General features: G+C 40.3%; 3 protein-coding genes across 11 annotated transcripts in view; all 3 read right to left on the reverse strand.

Moving 5' to 3' along the window:
• LOC139537119 (pyruvate carboxylase, mitochondrial-like) overlaps positions 1-2,314 on the reverse strand; it is a 104,337-nt gene extending 102,023 nt beyond the window's left edge. The window contains exon 1 of the mRNA XM_071338044.1: positions 1,838-2,314. The gene's annotated coding sequence lies outside the window, so the exon portion shown is untranslated. The remainder of the gene's footprint in view (positions 1-1,837) is intronic.
• Positions 2,315-7,777: 5,463 nt separating this feature from the next.
• On the reverse strand, positions 7,778-10,742 carry LOC139537120 (putative nuclease HARBI1). 9 transcript variants are annotated; one of them, XR_011667467.1, is made up of 9 exons: positions 10,498-10,742; positions 10,346-10,407; positions 10,177-10,263; positions 10,048-10,089; positions 9,806-9,979; positions 9,691-9,726; positions 9,038-9,592; positions 8,645-8,756; positions 7,778-8,550 (listed from the first exon to the last, which is right to left on the reverse strand). XR_011667467.1 is itself a non-coding variant. In XM_071338051.1 (9 exons), exons 6-9 carry the CDS (start codon positions 9,507-9,509, stop codon positions 8,180-8,182), a joined length of 1,071 nt encoding a protein of 356 aa, XP_071194152.1. In that variant the 5' UTR covers positions 9,510-9,726; positions 9,806-9,979; positions 10,048-10,089; positions 10,177-10,263; positions 10,346-10,407; positions 10,498-10,742; the 3' UTR covers positions 7,778-8,179. The 9 variants fall into 9 exon arrangements, 8 of the variants coding, with proteins under 8 accessions (XP_071194152.1, XP_071194148.1, XP_071194150.1 ...); XM_071338051.1 differs by adding an exon at positions 8,853-8,968 and having other exon boundaries at positions 9,038-9,726; XM_071338047.1 differs by adding an exon at positions 8,853-8,968 and having other exon boundaries at positions 9,806-10,089.
• Positions 10,743-12,052: 1,310 nt separating this feature from the next.
• LOC139537121 (calmodulin-1) lies at positions 12,053-17,544 on the reverse strand. The gene is made up of 6 exons (XM_071338054.1): positions 17,168-17,544; positions 15,334-15,364; positions 15,032-15,175; positions 14,752-14,858; positions 14,384-14,519; positions 12,053-13,500 (listed from the first exon to the last, which is right to left on the reverse strand). The coding sequence occupies exons 1-6, from the start codon at positions 17,168-17,170 to the stop codon at positions 13,472-13,474; spliced, it is 450 nt and encodes a 149-aa protein (XP_071194155.1). The 5' UTR covers positions 17,171-17,544; the 3' UTR covers positions 12,053-13,471.
• Between the last annotated feature and the right edge of the window lie 491 nt (positions 17,545-18,035).

The raw sequence follows: 18,035 nt of genomic DNA on the forward strand, positions 1-18,035 counted from the left end.
AAATGTTCAATTAAGCATGTAACAAAATATGAATGTATAAAATCTAAAAATGTAAATATAAAACACATCAACTATAGTTGCAAACAAAATATAGGCCTAAAAAAAATATATATTTATTTATTTGGGGGCTTGGCTGTTTTGCATGTTATTTTGGCATTAATACGTGTCACATATCAATTTGCATTTGGTACCTTGGGTCGAATGTTAGCGCCAACTCACGAAACCCCCATTTCTCGACCGTGTAAATTTGGGCCATGTCTTTGCAGATGTAAGTTGTAAACGACAGCTGTTATCCCCTTCCATCTTCGTGATTCTTTGCCATATGGTGTGCCGCGGGAAAAAGCCTCTTGCAAAGTCTGAGTTGGGGGTTTGTTTTGAGCATTTGACTATACTTTTTGGGGTCTCATCCGCAGACTCTCTCCGTACTGTTTCACATGATTCTTGCGTAGGTGGTAAAATAGATTAGTTGTGTTTGAGCCCGTTGTCGGGACCGGCCTGCAGCATATTTTGCAGGAGACGGTTTTCTGGTCCATGTCAGACTTTCATATCCAAACCACGTCCATGCGACCGAAGTTGCCCCTGTTTTAGATACGAGCTCCGTGTCACGTTCAAGCTCTTCCATGTTTGTTTGTGTTGTAAATTTCCTTCCACACGGCACATGTGGAAGAATGCAAAGCGTCGTCCAATTGACGAAAAATATTGCCGTAAAGAGTGTGATTTGCGACAACAAAATAAACGAGCACAATATGAAACGATAGACGTTTTTCTATCGTCACACAACATATATCGTCATATCGCCCAGCCCTATAGTACAGTATGAAGACCAGCTTGAGTCCTGTTTTTGCAGTAAGCAGGTCCCCTGCACCCATGCGGGGAGTAGTGATTAGAAGTGATTTTATTTAAGATTTCCTATTTAAAATAGGCCATATCTTTTATTTTCTCATGACCAAGAGATTATTACTATGTTACTTCATTTCAAGGAGTACCTCGTATCCTCCAAGAAGATGTATTTTGGTACTTGGATGGCTTTAAAGTGTCACTAATCACTAATCACAGTGGGTGCAGTCCATCGTACCATGACATCAACCTACCTACCACCGAGCTTGCCAGCCACCAAGCAGTCATTCATCAGTCCTGTCTGGCATTTAGTTGGACATGTCATTCACCTTATTTAGTGCCATTTCAGTCTTTCTGTTCAATCTTCCCAGTGTAACAGTTGGGATAATGGGACGATTCGGAGTACAACTAAATTTCTCATCCCTGAATTAAGGTATGTTTTTTCAAGCCATATCTTTCAAGTTCTCCATGGTTTCTGGCACTACACTGTCATGCTGTCTGACCCCAGTGCAGCTCAGTGTAATCAAGCACAACTAGGGACGGAATCTTCCGGCAACTTTACCTGGTTCAACAAAGTCAAGGTTCTTCACTGATAGAAAGAGCAAACAAATCAATCTCAATGTTCTCACGTTTGACGTATTATGTCAGTCAGAACATAGAGAATCGATGTAACTATTTGCTTGAGTCCAAACGTTTAAGGTGAAAGAGAATTCAAAGTGTTGAAATGTCACCATCATTTGAGAGATGCAGCTGCATTACCCATTTTTACCCCTGATGCAGCCACCTAACTAACCAACTCTTCAAATCAGCTAGCTGGCATAGCTAGCTAAACAACTGCTTGCTAGCTAACTGCTCTGTACCTGCATGCAAACACATTGCAGTAACGTTAATATGATTTGATGGACGGATATTGGCCAACTACCTCGGGATAAGCAAAGGTGACAACCCCCCTCAAAAAAACATTATCTAAGACTTGTAACGATAATGCAAACAAACTTACCTTGCTCCTTCAAGTCTAACGTTAGCACGCTTGAATAGGCTTGAAAGTCTCCCAGCTAACTATCTGTGGCTATCTGACGTTAGCAGGTGTGTTGCTATTGATTGTTGCTGGCAGATAACTCTTCTTCAATTAACGTAATTAGCTAGCTGGGTACTGTGAGATGACGGAGGTCCCCCTCAGATCGTGTTTTTTGTTTGTTTTCTGTGCACCCTAGCTAGCAGTCCCGGTTGATGACAGAAAAAAGTCTGGGGTTTGAAAGACTAGCTAGCTGTCTATTTACATGAGACGTCTAACTCACTCACACGACTCGCCCACCCCCTTTGCTATTGGTTATCTTGATTACGCCCATTAATACCCTCGCACCCGATGCCATAGAGAATCCAGTGGGCCTGATCTATATATCAATTTATTTTGTCTATCTGTTTCCAGAGGTGTATACTATCAATGAGTTAGCCAGCTAACTTTGATAAAACAACTAGAAATAGCTTATTGATTCTGAAGCTAAACCACTGAGTTTCTAAACCCAGAGACGCAACATCGCGAGACTTCCGGGAACGCTTGCGAAACAGACCAGTCCTGGAAGTGAAATGTTCTTCCTTAGTTGTTAATTTTCTCTAAATCTAAAGGTACAACCTAGATCCGAGGCCATGTCTTAAGTAGTTGGCAATGTTATTTCTGCAACCTCGTGAAAGTGACAAAATGACACGTTTTCATTTTCGTCAAAAACAACTTTATATCGAAGGAGTGCCTGTGATATGATGGCGTGCAGATGCGCCGTGTGGCGCGAGAACCGTTGACCCAATGACGTGTTACTACACATGGGTTAAACTAGCCAACATCGCCTACAAGTGTGATGGGCTAAAACTGCTTCTCCAATAAAAATCACCTATCTTCAGTGTTTTATTTAGGGCGATGTTCGTAAATTCAATCCGGAGTGCCAGAGTGTAATTTGCATCACTGTCAATGACATACTTTTATTTTGAAGGCTAACCGCAAAGTCCACTATTGGGGCTAGCTTCACAAAGATGGGTCCGACAACCATTGATCAAATGAGAACTGTTTTATAAAAGAGGGTTATTTTTAGATGATGACACCTAGCTATATAGTTAACTGGCTAACTATAACTACTGAAACAGATTATGTAGTTTTGCTATGTTTTTGAGGAAGAACATTGTTTGCATCCATGAGCTACCAAGCTTTTTTTAATGAACAGCACTGTAGGTGCGCGCGACAACTTCACCAGCATCATAGCTTACGTATCGATTAATCATTGTGACATGAAATACTAGTGATAGTGTAATAACTACGTAAAAAAATTATGAACGCGTTAAATTATTATGTGAGGTGTAGTCATATTCAGGTCCTGATTGGTCAACAAGCTTATTTGACGTGTATCTTTTTTTGACACGCAAAGACCCAAACGGCGTTCCATAGGTAGTTGGTAAATTCAGAGCGTTTCCCTCTCGGAGCTTTCAGAGCGCACACTGGATCGGAGCTTTCTGACTTCACAACGGCACCCAAGCTAACTTGCTAGTGACTGTAACTGTGCTGCTGGTAACAATTTAATTACGCTCTTTTTTGCCAACACCGGTCAAATTCAAAGGGTCTTGATGATTCCTAAATTAATCAGTTATTCTGCGCTCTGGCACACTCATACGAGTGCTCTGAAATCGGAGTAGATAGTCAGAGTGAATTTATGAACGCACTCTTAGGCAGGCGCTGAGAACATGTGTTGTGCCGAAAATCTTCCCCCTGCCAGGTGTTGTGCCGACCCCCCCCCCCCTTCCCCCTGCCAGACCCCCCCCTTCTAATTTCCTTAATTTTGTGGCTAGAGTCAAATAGTTTCTGTGACACACATCAGTCAAATACTTTCTATAGAAGAAACTTCACGTCAGGATAGCAACCGAAAATAATAATACATGTATTTGTGTTATATTAAACATAGAGGAGGGAGTAAAATGTGGGCGCGGACGCTGAAGGGGGGTTTCGCCCAGGGCGCCATACAAGCTGGAACCGCCACATACACTTGAGACAAATAGCCAAATCGAAAACTGCAGACAAAAAATGCTTTCTGCTACTAAAATCAGTGAAATGTAGACTAAACTGACAACGGAATGAAGAGCAGAAATCTCAACTAGCAAGCAAGTCGCAGCAATGAAGAACGCAAAGGGGGGGATTCTGGAAGGGGGGAGATTTTCAGTCCCACGGAAAACACTGCCTATCTTCATACTGTAGTCTTCAGAGGTGTAAAGTACTTAGGTAAAAATACTTTAAAGTACTACTTAAGTCGTTTTTGGAGTTACAGATATTTGGGTATCTGTACTTTGCTTTACTATTTAAAATGTTCACAACTTTTACTTAACTAGAGTACTCATGAAAAGAATGTACTTTTTACTCAATACATTTTCCCTGACACCCAAAAGTACTTGATACGTTTTGAATGCTTTGAATGTAAACAATACCAAATGATCCAATTCACGCACTTATAAATAGAATGTCCCTGGTTATCCCTACTGCCTCTGATCTGGCAGACTCACTAAACACACATGCTTCGTTTGTTAACGATGTCCAAGTGTTGGAGAATAGCCCCTGGCTACCCCTAAATCTAAAAAACACGAAAATGGTTCCGTTTGGATTGCTTAAAATAAGGAATTTGAAATGATTTATACTTTTACTTTTGATACTTAAGTATATTTTAGCAATTACATTTGCTTTTGATACTCAATGTTTGTATGTTTAAAACCAAATACCTTTACTCAAGTAAAGGTTCATTGCTATATTGCTATATTTAATTGCTATATTGTAATTACTTCGCCACAATGGCCTATTTATTACCTTACCTCACTTATCCTACCTCATTTGCCGATGCTGTATATTTTTTTACTGCATTATTGATTGTATGTTTGTTTATTCCATGTGTAACTCTGTGTTGTTGTATGTGTCGAACTGCTTTGCTTTATCTTGGCCAGGTCGCAGTTGCAAATGAGAACTTGTTCTCAACTAGCCTACCTGGTTAAATAAAGGTGAAATAAATAAATAAATATTTTTAAAGTAATATTTTATTGGGTCACTTTCACTTTTACATGAGTCATTTTCTATTAAGGTATCTTTACTTTTACTCAAGTATGAAAATTTGATACTTTTTCCACCATTGACTGTCTTTGGCTAAACTTTGTTTCTGGTTGTTGAGTCAATTAGACCATGCCCATTCAACTCATCTTTCTAAAAAATAAAACGTTTTTGCTAAATATATTAAGTTAGCTGGCTAACTTATTGATTCTGCTTTGTAGTATATGCTTCTGGTTAATGTTTGAAATTTACTGTGTGCTATTCGCAATACCCAACGTCAATCAATGTGCACAGCAATGATTTATACACTGAGTGTACAAAACATTAAGGACACCTGCTCTTTCCATGATATAGACTGACCAGGTGAAAGCTATGATCCCTTATTGATGTCACAATTGCCTCAAACAGTGTAGATGAAGGGGAGGATACAGGTTAAAGAAAGATTTTTAAGCCTTGAGGCAATTGAGGCATGGATTGTGTATGGGTGCCATTCAGAGGGTGAATGGGTAAGACAAAAGATTTAAGTGCCTTTGAACTGGGTATAGTAGTAGGTGCCAAGCGCACCGGTTTGTGTCAAGAACTACAACGCTGCTGGGTTTTTCATGCTCAACAGTTTCCTGTGTGTATCAAGAATGGTCCACCACCCAAAGGACATCCAGCCAACTTGACACAACTGTGAGAAGCACTGAAGTCAACATGTGCCAGCATCCTTGTGGAACGGTTTCGACACCTTGTAGAGTCCATTCCCCGACAAAATTAGGTTCTGAAGTCAAAGGGGATCAGGGCGGGGCAACTCAATATTAGGAAGGTATCCTTAATGTTTTGTACTTTCAGTGTATAGACAGACACTAGATGACTGACAAGGGGTGCTGTTTTAATGCCACCGCAGATCCATCTTGGCATTCCCCCACCATTGCTAAAGAAATGCATTAATGAATGTCTACATTTGTTCTATTAAAGACGGACACCTTAATACATACTTTTACATTGTGTGAGTTAAACATACAAAATAGAATGTAAACATTTTCCTTCAAGTATAATTTAAGTTTTGTTACTGTCCCCACTCCAACAAAAAAACTTTAAAAAATAACATTTTCTCCTTGAAACATTTAATTGAAATACTGTATAATTCCTAGGAGTGGTTGGCTGACAAATTATGCGCGCAAATCGATGTGCCCGGATGGCGTGCATTATTATTTCTGAACGGTCAGATAGCTAGCAACAATGACAAGAAACTGCCATGTGGGGTATCGTAGGTGGCTCATTTCAGATAGTTTTATCTTGTTCTTGATACCGTCTTGTTTTGACTGACATGTCTATGCTAATATGGCTCAAATTCACTAGCTAGCTAACCAACAACTGTAACAATGTATTTGAGACAAGCGCTCACTGTGACAATGTATTTACAGTTGAAGTCGGAAGTTTACATACACTTTAGCCAAATACATTTAAACTCAGTTTGACAATTCCTGACATTTAATCCTAGAAAAATTCCCTGTTTTAGGTCAGTTAGGATCACCACTATATTTTAAGAATGTGAAATGTCATAATAGTAGAGAGAATTATTTATTTCAGCTTTTATTTTTTTCATTACATTCCCAGTGGGTCAGAAGTTTACATACACTCAATCAGTATTTGGTGAACATCATTACAGGCGTTTGAAAAATACTCTCAAGGATGAACCAGACTTGTGGTCAGCAAATTTTTTTCTGAGGTCTTGGTTGATTTTCCCATGATGTCAAGCAAAGAGGCACTGTGTTTGAAGGTAGGCCTTGAAATACATCCACAGGTACACCTCCAATTATGTCAATTAGCCTCTCAGAAGCTTCTAAAGCCATGACATAATTTTCTGGAATTTTACAAGCTTTTTAAAGGCGCAGTCAACTTAGTGTATGTAAACTTCTGACCCACTGGAATTGTGATAGTGGATAAGTTAAATAATCTGTCTGTAAACAATTGTTGATAAAACTACCTGTGTCATGCAAAGTAGACATCCTAACAGACTTGCCAAAACTAGTTTAACAAGAAATTTGTGGAGTGGTTGAAAAACAAGTTAATGACTCCAACCTAAGTATGTAAACTTCCACCGTGTGTACGTTAACATTGATACAATAGTTTACATGTTGTCAAGTCTAAGCCAACCTGGGGCCTGTTGCACAAAACTAGGATAAGGGATTAAGCCAGGATATCTTGGTGATCCTGGCTCAATTGATCCGTAATCCGGTTGCACTAAAGATGGATAGGGGGCAGGAGGATATGTTATGGTATAAATTACCATGGAGATTTATTCTGTGGAGCTAGCCTGCTCCAGACCAGGCTAAATTCCAGGATCTATTTAATCTCATCCCTAATGTCAGTCAGCAGTCACCACAAATGGAAACCAATAGTTATTTCACTGCTCACTATACATTGTTATCACATATAACTAGACCCACTGTTATTATTTAAACGTTTGTGATCATTAATTTCAATGATTTTGGATAAAAAATGATTTTTAGATGATGTTGCTATCATTAGATAATTTACAGTTTCCCATAGACTATAAGGCTATATATAAAATGATAGAATATTAGGGCCACAGAGGGGAAAAAAACACAAGTCATAATATTGTAACCAGTTGTTTTAAAGGAGGACAGTTGTTAAAATGACAGATGTGGGGCATTTCGTGAAATTGTACTTCAGTATGGTTTCATAAACAAAGACATGCTGATGTGCCAGAATATTAAGTATCACATTGTCATAAGTATCAAAACTGTAAAAACAATATGTAGCTTTTCTGCAGAAAGAACCAGCCTCATAAATTTATGACTTTATCCTTTTTCTTCAGTGTGGCCCTAGTACTCTGTCATATAAACAAATACACATTCCATATGAATATAAAAACACAATGTGTAACATTATGTTCCTTTATTGAATAAGGACAAAACAAAGCAGGTAAACCATCAGCTCCTTTCGAAACTGAAGTCACAGTGACTCTACAAGATGGAAAGCACAGAATCCAAGCATATTATACAAAATGATACATACACATTCAAAGGTCTGTATATAACACACCCTGCATGTCTGCACACTAAAATAAATGCAGGACAAATCCATACACATCAACTGAACAGACAAATGAATGGATGCAGTAGCCTCCCTGCAGCCTTGTATTACACACAGTATACCGCACAAACATCATAAGAGGCCAAATTCGTCAAAAAACGAACCCAAAAAAACCCAAATTCCTCTGCCACCGCAGGACATATTTAACCAAAATTGAAAGCACACATACTAACTAAAATAATTCAACACATATTGGTCCCTCAGCAGCCGACCACTGTCGTCATCAGGGAAGATTGCCGGATTGTCCCAGTCCATGGCTGGTGGCACTCTGGGGGCCCTCTCCTTCCTCAGGCAGGCCACATTGTGGAGGACAGCACAAGCCACAGTAATATCACATGCCCTAACAGGGCTGACCCTTAATTTGTGAAGGCAGTGAAAGCGTGCCTTCAGGAGGCCAAAGGTCATTTCAACTCTGGCCCTGGTCCTGGCATGGGCATGGTTGTAGGCCTGCTGTGCTTCCTGGGGGTCTGTGAAAGGTGTCAGGAGAAAAGGCTGGCAGCCATACCCCCTGTCTCCCAGCAACACACCAGAGAATTCACCTGTCAACACAAAATCTCATCATTACTACCTCATAAACACAGTGATATTCTTGACACAGCCATGATGGTTATAAATAGGGGTTGTGTGGCTTACCTTGTGATAGGCACTGATAGATTTCAGAGGCCCGAAAGATTCTGGAGTCATGGACTGAGCCAGGCCATTTTGCCACAACATTGCTGATCACACAGTCAGCATTGCAGACCATCTGAAATCATAAGATGAGGAATATTACACCAATCAATGCACATCACTGGCAATGCAGAGTGTTCGTCAATGGACAATATCAAAAAGTTATGTTCACCTGAACATTAATGCTGTGAAAGGATTTCCTATTCACAAAATCGGCCTCATGGGCACCTGAGGGGGCTTTTATCCTTATGTGTGTGCAGTCCACTGCACCAATGACATTGGGGAAACCTGTCACACAAAGTAATGAGTATCCTACTATGTGTTAACAGTTGTCCTGTAATTTGTAGATCCTCTTACCTGCAATCCTATAGAACTCCTCTTTGATGTCACAGAGTCTTCTGTGGCCAGGGAAGGAGATGAAGACATCTGCTAATGCTTTGATAGCCAGACACACACTCCTTATTGTGCGGCAAATTGTGGCCTTGTTCAGCTGTTCTGCATCCCCCACTGAGTACAGGAAGGCTCCACTAGCAAAAAAGCGCAAGGCCACACAAACCATTTGCTCCACACTCAGTGCATGGCTCCGTGCAGTGCGGTGCTTAATCCTGGGACCCAGTAGTCTGCATAGATACCTGATGCCATCTGCAGAAAACCTGTATCTTTCATATAGATGGTCATCAGGGAAGGCCAGTGGGTCCAACCGGTCCCTGAAGACCCTTTCTCGCCTGAAGGCTCTCCTCAGCACAAGTGCTTCTTCATCCACCACATCTCGCACGAATGGGCATGCCATTGTCAGAGCAGAAAGGAACACACAATTTTGGCCCTTCATATAGGCTAGTGGCCACACCTGGTGCTGGGGGGGTGGGCAAAAGAGGGCGATGCCTTATAACGATGACTTGGTTGTACTGATTGCTGGGAAAATAAAAAAAACCTTAGAAAGATGCCACCGTCCTGTGTGCTCACAATAAGAGCTCATATGTCATGGCTCACTTGACTTTACGAGAATATACCTAATTTTTATTTTGAGCTGTGTCATCTTCTTGGAGCTGGGGGAGGAAAGAAAAATAATGATTAATACATTTGTGTTACAGTTAGCATACAGTGTACATTGAAGGCATATCTCACCTCCCTCTCAAGTTTTTTTATTTCAAGGTCCAGTTTCCTAATTGTCCTCTTTTTTATTTCGGACTCCAGTGCAAGATTTTCCATCTTTTTCTTCTTGTACTGAATGTCTATGTCTGCCAGTTCTATTTGGCGCCGGAGGTGGTTGCCATACAACTTTCTGATAGCTTGTGAGCTCTGTGAACACAATACAATTAGCGCAGCTGGAATTTGGCAGGATGTGGTGTCCTTTTATTAATACGCACTATGTTGCCAGGCTGGTTTTCCCACTGTATAGCATCTGGGTCCTGTAAAAGAAATTAGATTTTTTGATTTTGATGAGGACTCCTCACCATTGTAGAGTAAATAGTACTTTCACAGTCTTAACATGATACCTCATGCCTTCTGGAATCCAGAGAGATGGTCTCCTCCTCATCATCGTCTCCATCATGTGCTGTTGCTGCTGCACTGGGGCCTTCACCCTATCACATTTAATCGGATTCATATTGAAGCTAGTAGACAAGACATGCCAGGCCTACAGTATGCCTTTGATGGAGTACTCACTGGATCAGCATCGTCTGGTGCTTGTGCTGGTGGCTCTAACAGGAACACAGTGCTGCCAGACACTGCAAGGCAATAGGTAAACCAAAGTCAGACAGTCCAAATTGATTCAATATGAATGTGGTTGTATCCCATGTAGAGATGGAAGGACATACCTTGAATGAAGCGGGTGGCATCTTGGGAGGAACCTATGCTCGTCTCTTTCCCCCCAGGGATCCCCTCTAAGACGGGCCTGCCTTTATTTAGCTCCAAGGCCATGTCCTCTGCTGGGGTAAGGTCAGCCTTTGGTGACCCACCACCCGTGCCTTGTCTGTGGGTATTCTTTTTCACTGCTAAAACAGTACAGACAATGTGTGAGCAGGCACCTTCTGGGTACAATATATGCTTGTGCTTTGTTAAATATTAGTCAGGGACCATACCGTTCTGCAGAATGTTCTTGTATTTGATTTTGACCTGCTGCCATGTCCGTTTTGGCCCGTTCATGTTTAATCTACACACACACACACACACACACACACACACACACACACACACATTTAATGGAGTCACACTGCAAAAAATTACTTGGTATTTTTGTCTTGTTTTCAGTAAAAATATCAAAAAATTTATCATAGCTTTATACAGTGTGATGGAGTTACTTTACACAATTTCACTCATATCTGCAGTGCATTTCAATTAAAAATTTAACCGTTTCATAATTACAGTACAACTGCATTTTTGGAGATGTGAATTAAATATTTGAATTGTAATTGTGATGTTTCAGCGGAGCGGTGAGTGTGTAATTGTGCACTACTTACGCATTCAGGCGGTCTGCAATACTTTGCCACGCTTTTTCTCTTTGCTTTATCACTGTGGCGGTGTTGCCTTTCTTCTTAATTATATCTTTTACCTCCTCGTATGCCTCCATGAGGATTTGTGCTTCCGACGGGGAAAAGTACGCGGCTCTAGTTGCCATGGTAAATCAGTTAATCTGTGGCGGGGTCTATTTGAGTGAGCCGTGAGCGCGCACCTATCCAGGATTGGTTTCACCTGGCTTAATGAATCCGTGTCTGCTCATCCTGGCTTGGTCTTTGTGCAACCAATTAAGCCTGGACGCACATGTTTTGGCTTCATTGAGCTCAGCTGAGTCATTTATCCCGGATGTCTTAATTCTACTTTTGTGCAACAGGCCCCTGGTCTGTTTTGCCCCATAATTGCACACACGTTGGTTTTGTTGCTAAACAAACCTGTCGATGAAGGACTGCTTCTTTTAGTGTGATATCCAGGACCCATGGTACATCCCTACCCTATTTGAAGTTGAATTTCAAGTCTTAAGTTTAGGGTTACGTGCCAATATGGCTGACCGGTGGCTTTAAAGCCTCTCATTGGCCAATACATAGCATCAGCAAGGGTAGGGTTTGATCTTCATTGTCAACTTCTGGTATTCAGCAACCACAGCCAGATTTCAACTAGGTACAGACCAGAACACAATATACACACAACCGCACCTCTGATTCAGAGGTGTTAAATGCGGAAGATACAGCTGGGATGTGCAACTAACTAGGTATCCCCTTTATTGTACAATAAGTTCTGCAAATGTGTAACTAAACATTGTTACAACTTGAAATAATCCAGCAACAAGGGTAAAATACTGCCTGAACATATTGATAGCATTGTCAAACACTTGCTTTCATTGCACAGTATGAGGATAATGAAAGACTGGAGTCTTGGTATAGAAACACTTGTCAAAGAGTTTAATTAGCAAGAAAAAAAACTGACATGAGTTCAGCAATGGAATGCATAATCTCGCATTCTCCCAAAACAACTTACAACTTTAAAGGGCAGGGGGAAAAGAACATGACAGCTAAACTGGCAAAGTCTTCAAAAATGAGACAAAGATCATAAACAGAAAGAAAATAACATTCATGACAGTAAAAAAAAAAAAAAAGTATGAGGGGGAAACTGAAAATGGACGCAAAACATGAAAGGTGGTAGAGCTGAATATGGTGTGGTCGGACGCATAGTGCAACTCCAACACAGACAGTGACTTCAATCACATACACACAAGTTCGGTACAAAACCACAACCAGCAGACTCTCAAACAACTTGGATTCACCCTTCCACAAGTGACATTTAAAAAACAGGACAGGCGGGGAAAATGTATTTTCTTATACAGAGGTTCCTTTAAAACCCACAATATCAGTGGCATTTGCTTGGGGAATGAATATCCTAATAGTACATGACGTTGAGAGCAGGGTTGAAGTCCATGGCCACTTTTGACCCACTCCGTACTTGTCAAAACAGTTATGCCTTAAATATTTACCCAAAAGTCAAATGAATCAATTAATTGTTAAAATGGCATAGTTTGTCATGTCAAACAAGACTGTTGGTGCTAAACAGATACCTGCTCTAGTATAAGAAAAATGTTCAAGAACCGTTGAATCAATTTTATAATGTCTGGACAAAACGCATACAGCACTGCACAGTGGGGTCTTTGTACAACTATGTTGTTTTCTACACGCAAACAGTCATCTTTTCAGCCAACTAATGAGTTTGTAAGCATGCATTTAAGTCAGGTCATATGTTTAAATATACATTTACATAATGTCACAATTTCAAAGAAACATATCGTTAAAACACATACACCAAACATGCGCATGGAAATACATTAGGGTTTGTTTTGTTAATCCTGTCAACTCCCATACTGGTTATTCTGTGCACTTCTAAAAGATAGCAAAAATCTACAACCTTAAGTTGCAAGAGAATAGGCCATGTAATAAAGGGGTGCGAGCACAATAGAAAAGGGATGCAAGCAGAGAAGCACAAAAACATTGCCAAAGAAATAAAGCATGCACTTCTCTTTCACTTGTTCAGACACCATTAGTATATGTAGATTTACCTGTATATGCAAATAGTTTTTTAGGAAAACCATAACATTTAAAAAGAAAGCAGTGTAAGAGGAATAATCAAAGAAAACACAGCTTACACAGATGAGCCTGAATCAAGAAAAATGGACAGGGGGCAAAACAACCAAAAGCAAAGCAAAAAAATTAAAAGTAAGAGGATGGTCATGAATGCTTGTTGAGTGTTGACAGAGTGCTGCCCACGGTTTGGTCTTGTTTGGTGAAGGGGTCCTTTGGGTTTCACATTTTATTTTGCAGTCATCATTTGCACAAATTCTGAAAGACAAGATTGGAAACATTTGGAGGAGTAAGGCCACACATTACATTTGGCAAATGGTTGTCCATTCTGTAGGATACTTCATGCGTCTAAGCTGACAAGTGATCAACACAGGAACAAACACGGTAATGTAAAGTAAAAAAAAACATTTGGGAGCCATCTACATTTGTACCACAGAATTGTGGTATAACACCATGTTTTTTTTTAAATCAGAGCTGTGTTCTGTTATTCAGCTCAATTATCCACACCTCTAATGAAGGTGGAGAGCATGACTGAGTAGGACACTTGGATATCTTGATGTGAAGATCAAATTTATTTCCGCACCCAGCTGCGTACCATTCATTATGCTTTTCAATGTTAAAACCTTTCATGACCATAGCATGTCCCAACAGTTTGCCCCGTACAGAGCCATTCTCCTAACATTTACATTTGATTACTGCAATATAATGTGCACTGACATTGTCAATTGTTGCCTTAAAAATAAATAAAACATTATCAATTACAGACAATGGACACTAGGAAATGGCAGAGCAAAGCCTATCTAACAGAAGGATGATCAACACATATGATCAAAGGGGATGTGATGGTTAAAATAATTGTCCTTTTTACTGTAACAAATGACTCAGCCACTCTTCCATTTTGACATAACAAAGGTGCGAAGAACATTGTCCAACTGAAGAATACCTGAAACAACCTGTTCAGAAATATTGCTATGCCAACAAAAGAAGGCAAGTTAAAATGCATGTTCTTGAATAGATTAAATCTGGTTTGACAGCATTCATTTTGTACATTTCATGGCTTGTGTATGGCCAACTCTGACTGATTCGCAATTTCCTGGTTAACACAAGTTCGAGACTAGATAGAGAAGATACGGAAACCGACCTTCGTAGTTGACCTGTCCATCTCCATCGATATCAGCCTCCCGGATCATCTCGTCCACCTCCTCGTCTGTCAGTTTCTCACCAAGGTTTGTCATAACATGACGCAGCTCTGCAGCACTGATATAGCCGTTACCATCCTGCAACACAATAGAGACAGTTTTAGTTTAGTGTTAACTAACATGCAGATCGTATTACGGAGTATTTCCTAAATATTGAATGTCAAATAATCCTGAATTTGGTCAACTCCGGAGAGGTTTGAGACATCCAATAAGAGTGATGGGAGCCAATGGTTAATATTTTAAGTGCTATGACTGGCCAGTGTAAGACATTTGAACAGTCTCAAATCTGACATTCCCCAGTTTGGCTGACCTTGTCGAAGACTCTGAAGGCTTCTCTGATCTCCTCCTCACTGTCGGTGTCCTTCATTTTCCTCGCCATCATGGTCAGGAACTCGGGGAAGTCAATGGTTCCATTTCCTGTGGAACACAAAGCAAAATTCTCACAGGAAGAAAACAATGATTCTTACAATGTAGGTCTTTCATCCCAATCATCAGATATTGCATCAGAACGGTATCAAAACCCTCCATTGTGTGTATAGCCTGTGTGTTCATTTGGGGGGAGAGAAATGGAGAGCATTTGTGTGTCTCACCATCAGCATCCACCTCATTGATCATGTCCTGCAGCTCGGCCTCTGTGGGGTTCTGTCCCAGTGAGCGCATCACGGTGCCCAGCTCTTTGGTGGTGATGGTGCCATCGCCATCCTTATCAAACAGCGAGAACGCCTCTTTGAACTCTGGATGAAAAATGTAGATTGTCACTCTCCAGTCTACATTTCTATAATACAACATATTTCACTACACCCATCTAATGTATTGGAAAATAAAACAGTGTAATATTAACTTAAACATCTAAAACACTGTGGTCATGTTTGAGCAAAAATGGCCATCTTACCAGCGATTTGTTCCTCTGTCAGTTGATCTGCCTGAAAGTAACACATTGTGAATGACACCACTTGATTTGATTCACCCTTTCTTGCACTTGAAGAATCCTCTAATTTCTTTCAAATGCCACCCACAACATTCTAACACAAGAGTTAATTCCCATATTTTGTCCTAGGCTACAAAAAAAATCTAAATGTAACAACCACTAGTTACTTGATGTAGAACTTATGCCTATATGTCTCTTAAACATCCTGCTGTGTTCCAGTCAAATTGGACCTTTTTACAAGTTAACTCTGAAAAATGTAGTTAATTTCATCTGATTGTCTTAAGGTTCCATGACTTTGTACACACAGGGCATCTGAACACACAAAATACATTTAGAATTTCATTACATTTTGGATGTTTTATTTAACTTTTGTACAACTGTGGTGTTCCCTGTCAAAAATACAAAAGTGTATAAAATTGAGTTCAGGCACATGCCCACAGACGGACACACTTCCTCTCCCAAACCCCTACATGCATGTGTGTTTGAGCACACACACCTCACTCCCCTTCTTGGCTTCCATGGCAACCCCCACTGGAACCACACCAGTTGGCATTCTCTCAAACAATCGCAACATTGTTTCAATAATATATAGTACTTCTCTCACAGCTCTGGTATATAAAGCTTTTTTGAGGCCTTTACTCATGACACTGGTGAGGAGGAGAGAGTCCTTGTTAAACTTTGACACAAAGAGGTCTGATAAATACCACAATGTTTAATCTGAGTATTTGTTATAGTCAAAACAACCCATACATTATAATTTTTTTTTACTCAAAAACGAGTTGTATGAGGTCAGGTCAATGAGGCCTACAGGTCATAAATAGCGAATAGAAGTTCAAAAGTTATCATGAACATTACAGGTTAAGTTGATAAAAAGATCTAACACAACATAAGTGATAATATATGTATTATTATGGATTTATAATGGGGCAGTCATTTTGGACCGGGAACACATAATTAATTAATTAACATGAAAAGAACACAACAGGAGGGTTAAGTTGTATTATTGTATCACTAGTTTGTTAACAAGTGATGTGTCAAATTAGACCACCATGCTCCATATTTGGTGCAATATTAGACCAGGCGACAGCACAGTGCCTTAGGTAGAAAGCAACACATTGCATCTGGGGATAACCGGTCTGAAATTAGCCACACCATACAAGTAAATGTTAGTTAGCTGTCTAAAGTCACAACACGTTGACTTTGACGGAACCAACTACTGTAACTAGACATAAACGGCATATGCCACCCCACCTCGTCCTGCTAGCGCATTATCAACACGTAAGGATAGGCCTAGGCTAGTTAGCCGCACAAAACTAGGTAGCTAGTGACTAACTACATGTAATTCGATATTTAGCTTACTATCGAAGGTAAATGTCGAGCAAAAACAGTGACAAAACCAAGAATAGTGTAGTGTTGACAAACAGCCATAGCTAACTATTAAGGTTAACGTTAGCTAACCAACTTGTTTCCTCGGCGTAGCGAAGTTGCCTAGCTAACTGGCTGCCTATGTCGGACACAACTGACGTTAGCTATTGAACGTTAGCTAAATTACTGATTGACGCAGATGTCGAGCTAGCTAACAATACATATAACGTTACTGTAGCTCGTTAGCCATCATAATGTGTGTAACCAACAAGTCTGACGTGCTGACTGTGGCTAACTAGGTAACTGTTAGCCAACACTCATTGCTAGCTAACGTTAGCTAGGCTAGAGATATGGCTACACATGCATATGTTAAGCCAATTCTATGAATCCAACATATTAATTTAATCGGACATTTACAGCAAATGTAACTTACCATGTTGCTATGTTGATTTGATATTGCTAACAATTTCACGTTGGAGATATGATAATCAAATTTTCCACACAGTCATCCGCGCCTTGCGCTCTTTGCCGCTTCAAGGTAAGTATCACTCCGCGTTGGTTTAGATTTCAAGCCGGACACTGCACTCCCTAGGAACTCGGCTGTCACTATGGTGTCCGTGCGCCGAATATTTTTTTAAACAGCGCGGCAGAAATGGGATTTATCTGCAACCTGGACTATCCTTATAGTCTTTACTAAAAAGTGGCGTTTTAACGTGGTCAATGTTCGTATTTTAAAACTTTAACAACACAATTATGCTAAATCTCTGTTTCCCTTTTCTTTGGAAACGTAAACTCGCTCATGTCTATGTTTGACTGAGAAACCCAGCGACTTTATACGGGCCACACTGAGCAATGGCGCACATCAGCTGACCCAGTAAACGGGACTAGATTGGTGTTCAGCCACCTGCAATGCGTCAGGGAGTCCTCGCAGGGAGTGGAGAGGCTGTTTCAATCTTAAAACCACAAAAACACTTGGCTAAATTTACAAATTGGGATCAGCAGCATAATGTTCAAGAAGCATACACGATTCTGTATAGCCTAGTCATATTGCATAGTAAGCCTAACATGGCTATTTGGAAACCTATTTTAGCGCAACCTGACTGTAGTTTGCACAGAGTTCCAATGTTTCTTCAGAGCAATCATCTGGACTGGATGAATTCAAATAATTGCACATAGGCCTATGCATTTTGAAGTGACCAATGTTGCAAACAGTATGCCCCTTATTTTTTCTATAGTAGAAGGGCCCTGTTTAGAGATGGAATACCTGTATTGCATGTCGAGAGAACCATTTGAGAAATTCT

Source organism: Salvelinus alpinus, chromosome 13 (assembly GCF_045679555.1).
Source record: "Salvelinus alpinus chromosome 13, SLU_Salpinus.1, whole genome shotgun sequence".
Classification (NCBI taxonomy): Eukaryota; Metazoa; Chordata; class Actinopteri; order Salmoniformes; family Salmonidae; genus Salvelinus; species Salvelinus alpinus.

Bases quoted from the DNA above. Each gene is read 5' to 3' on its own strand.
- LOC139537121 (XM_071338054.1), bottom strand. The intron at 15,176-15,333 runs GTAAGATGGCCA...TTTTTCATCCAG, and splicing joins GACAGAGGAACAAATCGCTG to AGTTCAAAGAGGCGTTCTCG. The intron at 14,859-15,031 runs GTGAGACACACA...TGTGTTCCACAG, and splicing joins CAATGAGGTGGATGCTGATG to GAAATGGAACCATTGACTTC.
- LOC139537120 (XM_071338051.1), bottom strand. From the start codon at position 9,509: ATGAAGGGCCAAAATTGTGTGTTCCTTTCTGCTCTGACAATGGCATGC. The intron at 8,757-8,852 runs GTGAACATAACT...TTATGATTTCAG, and splicing joins TTCACAGCATTAATGTTCAG to ATGGTCTGCAATGCTGACTG. The intron at 8,551-8,644 runs GTAAGCCACACA...TTGTGTTGACAG, and splicing joins CTATCAGTGCCTATCACAAG to GTGAATTCTCTGGTGTGTTG.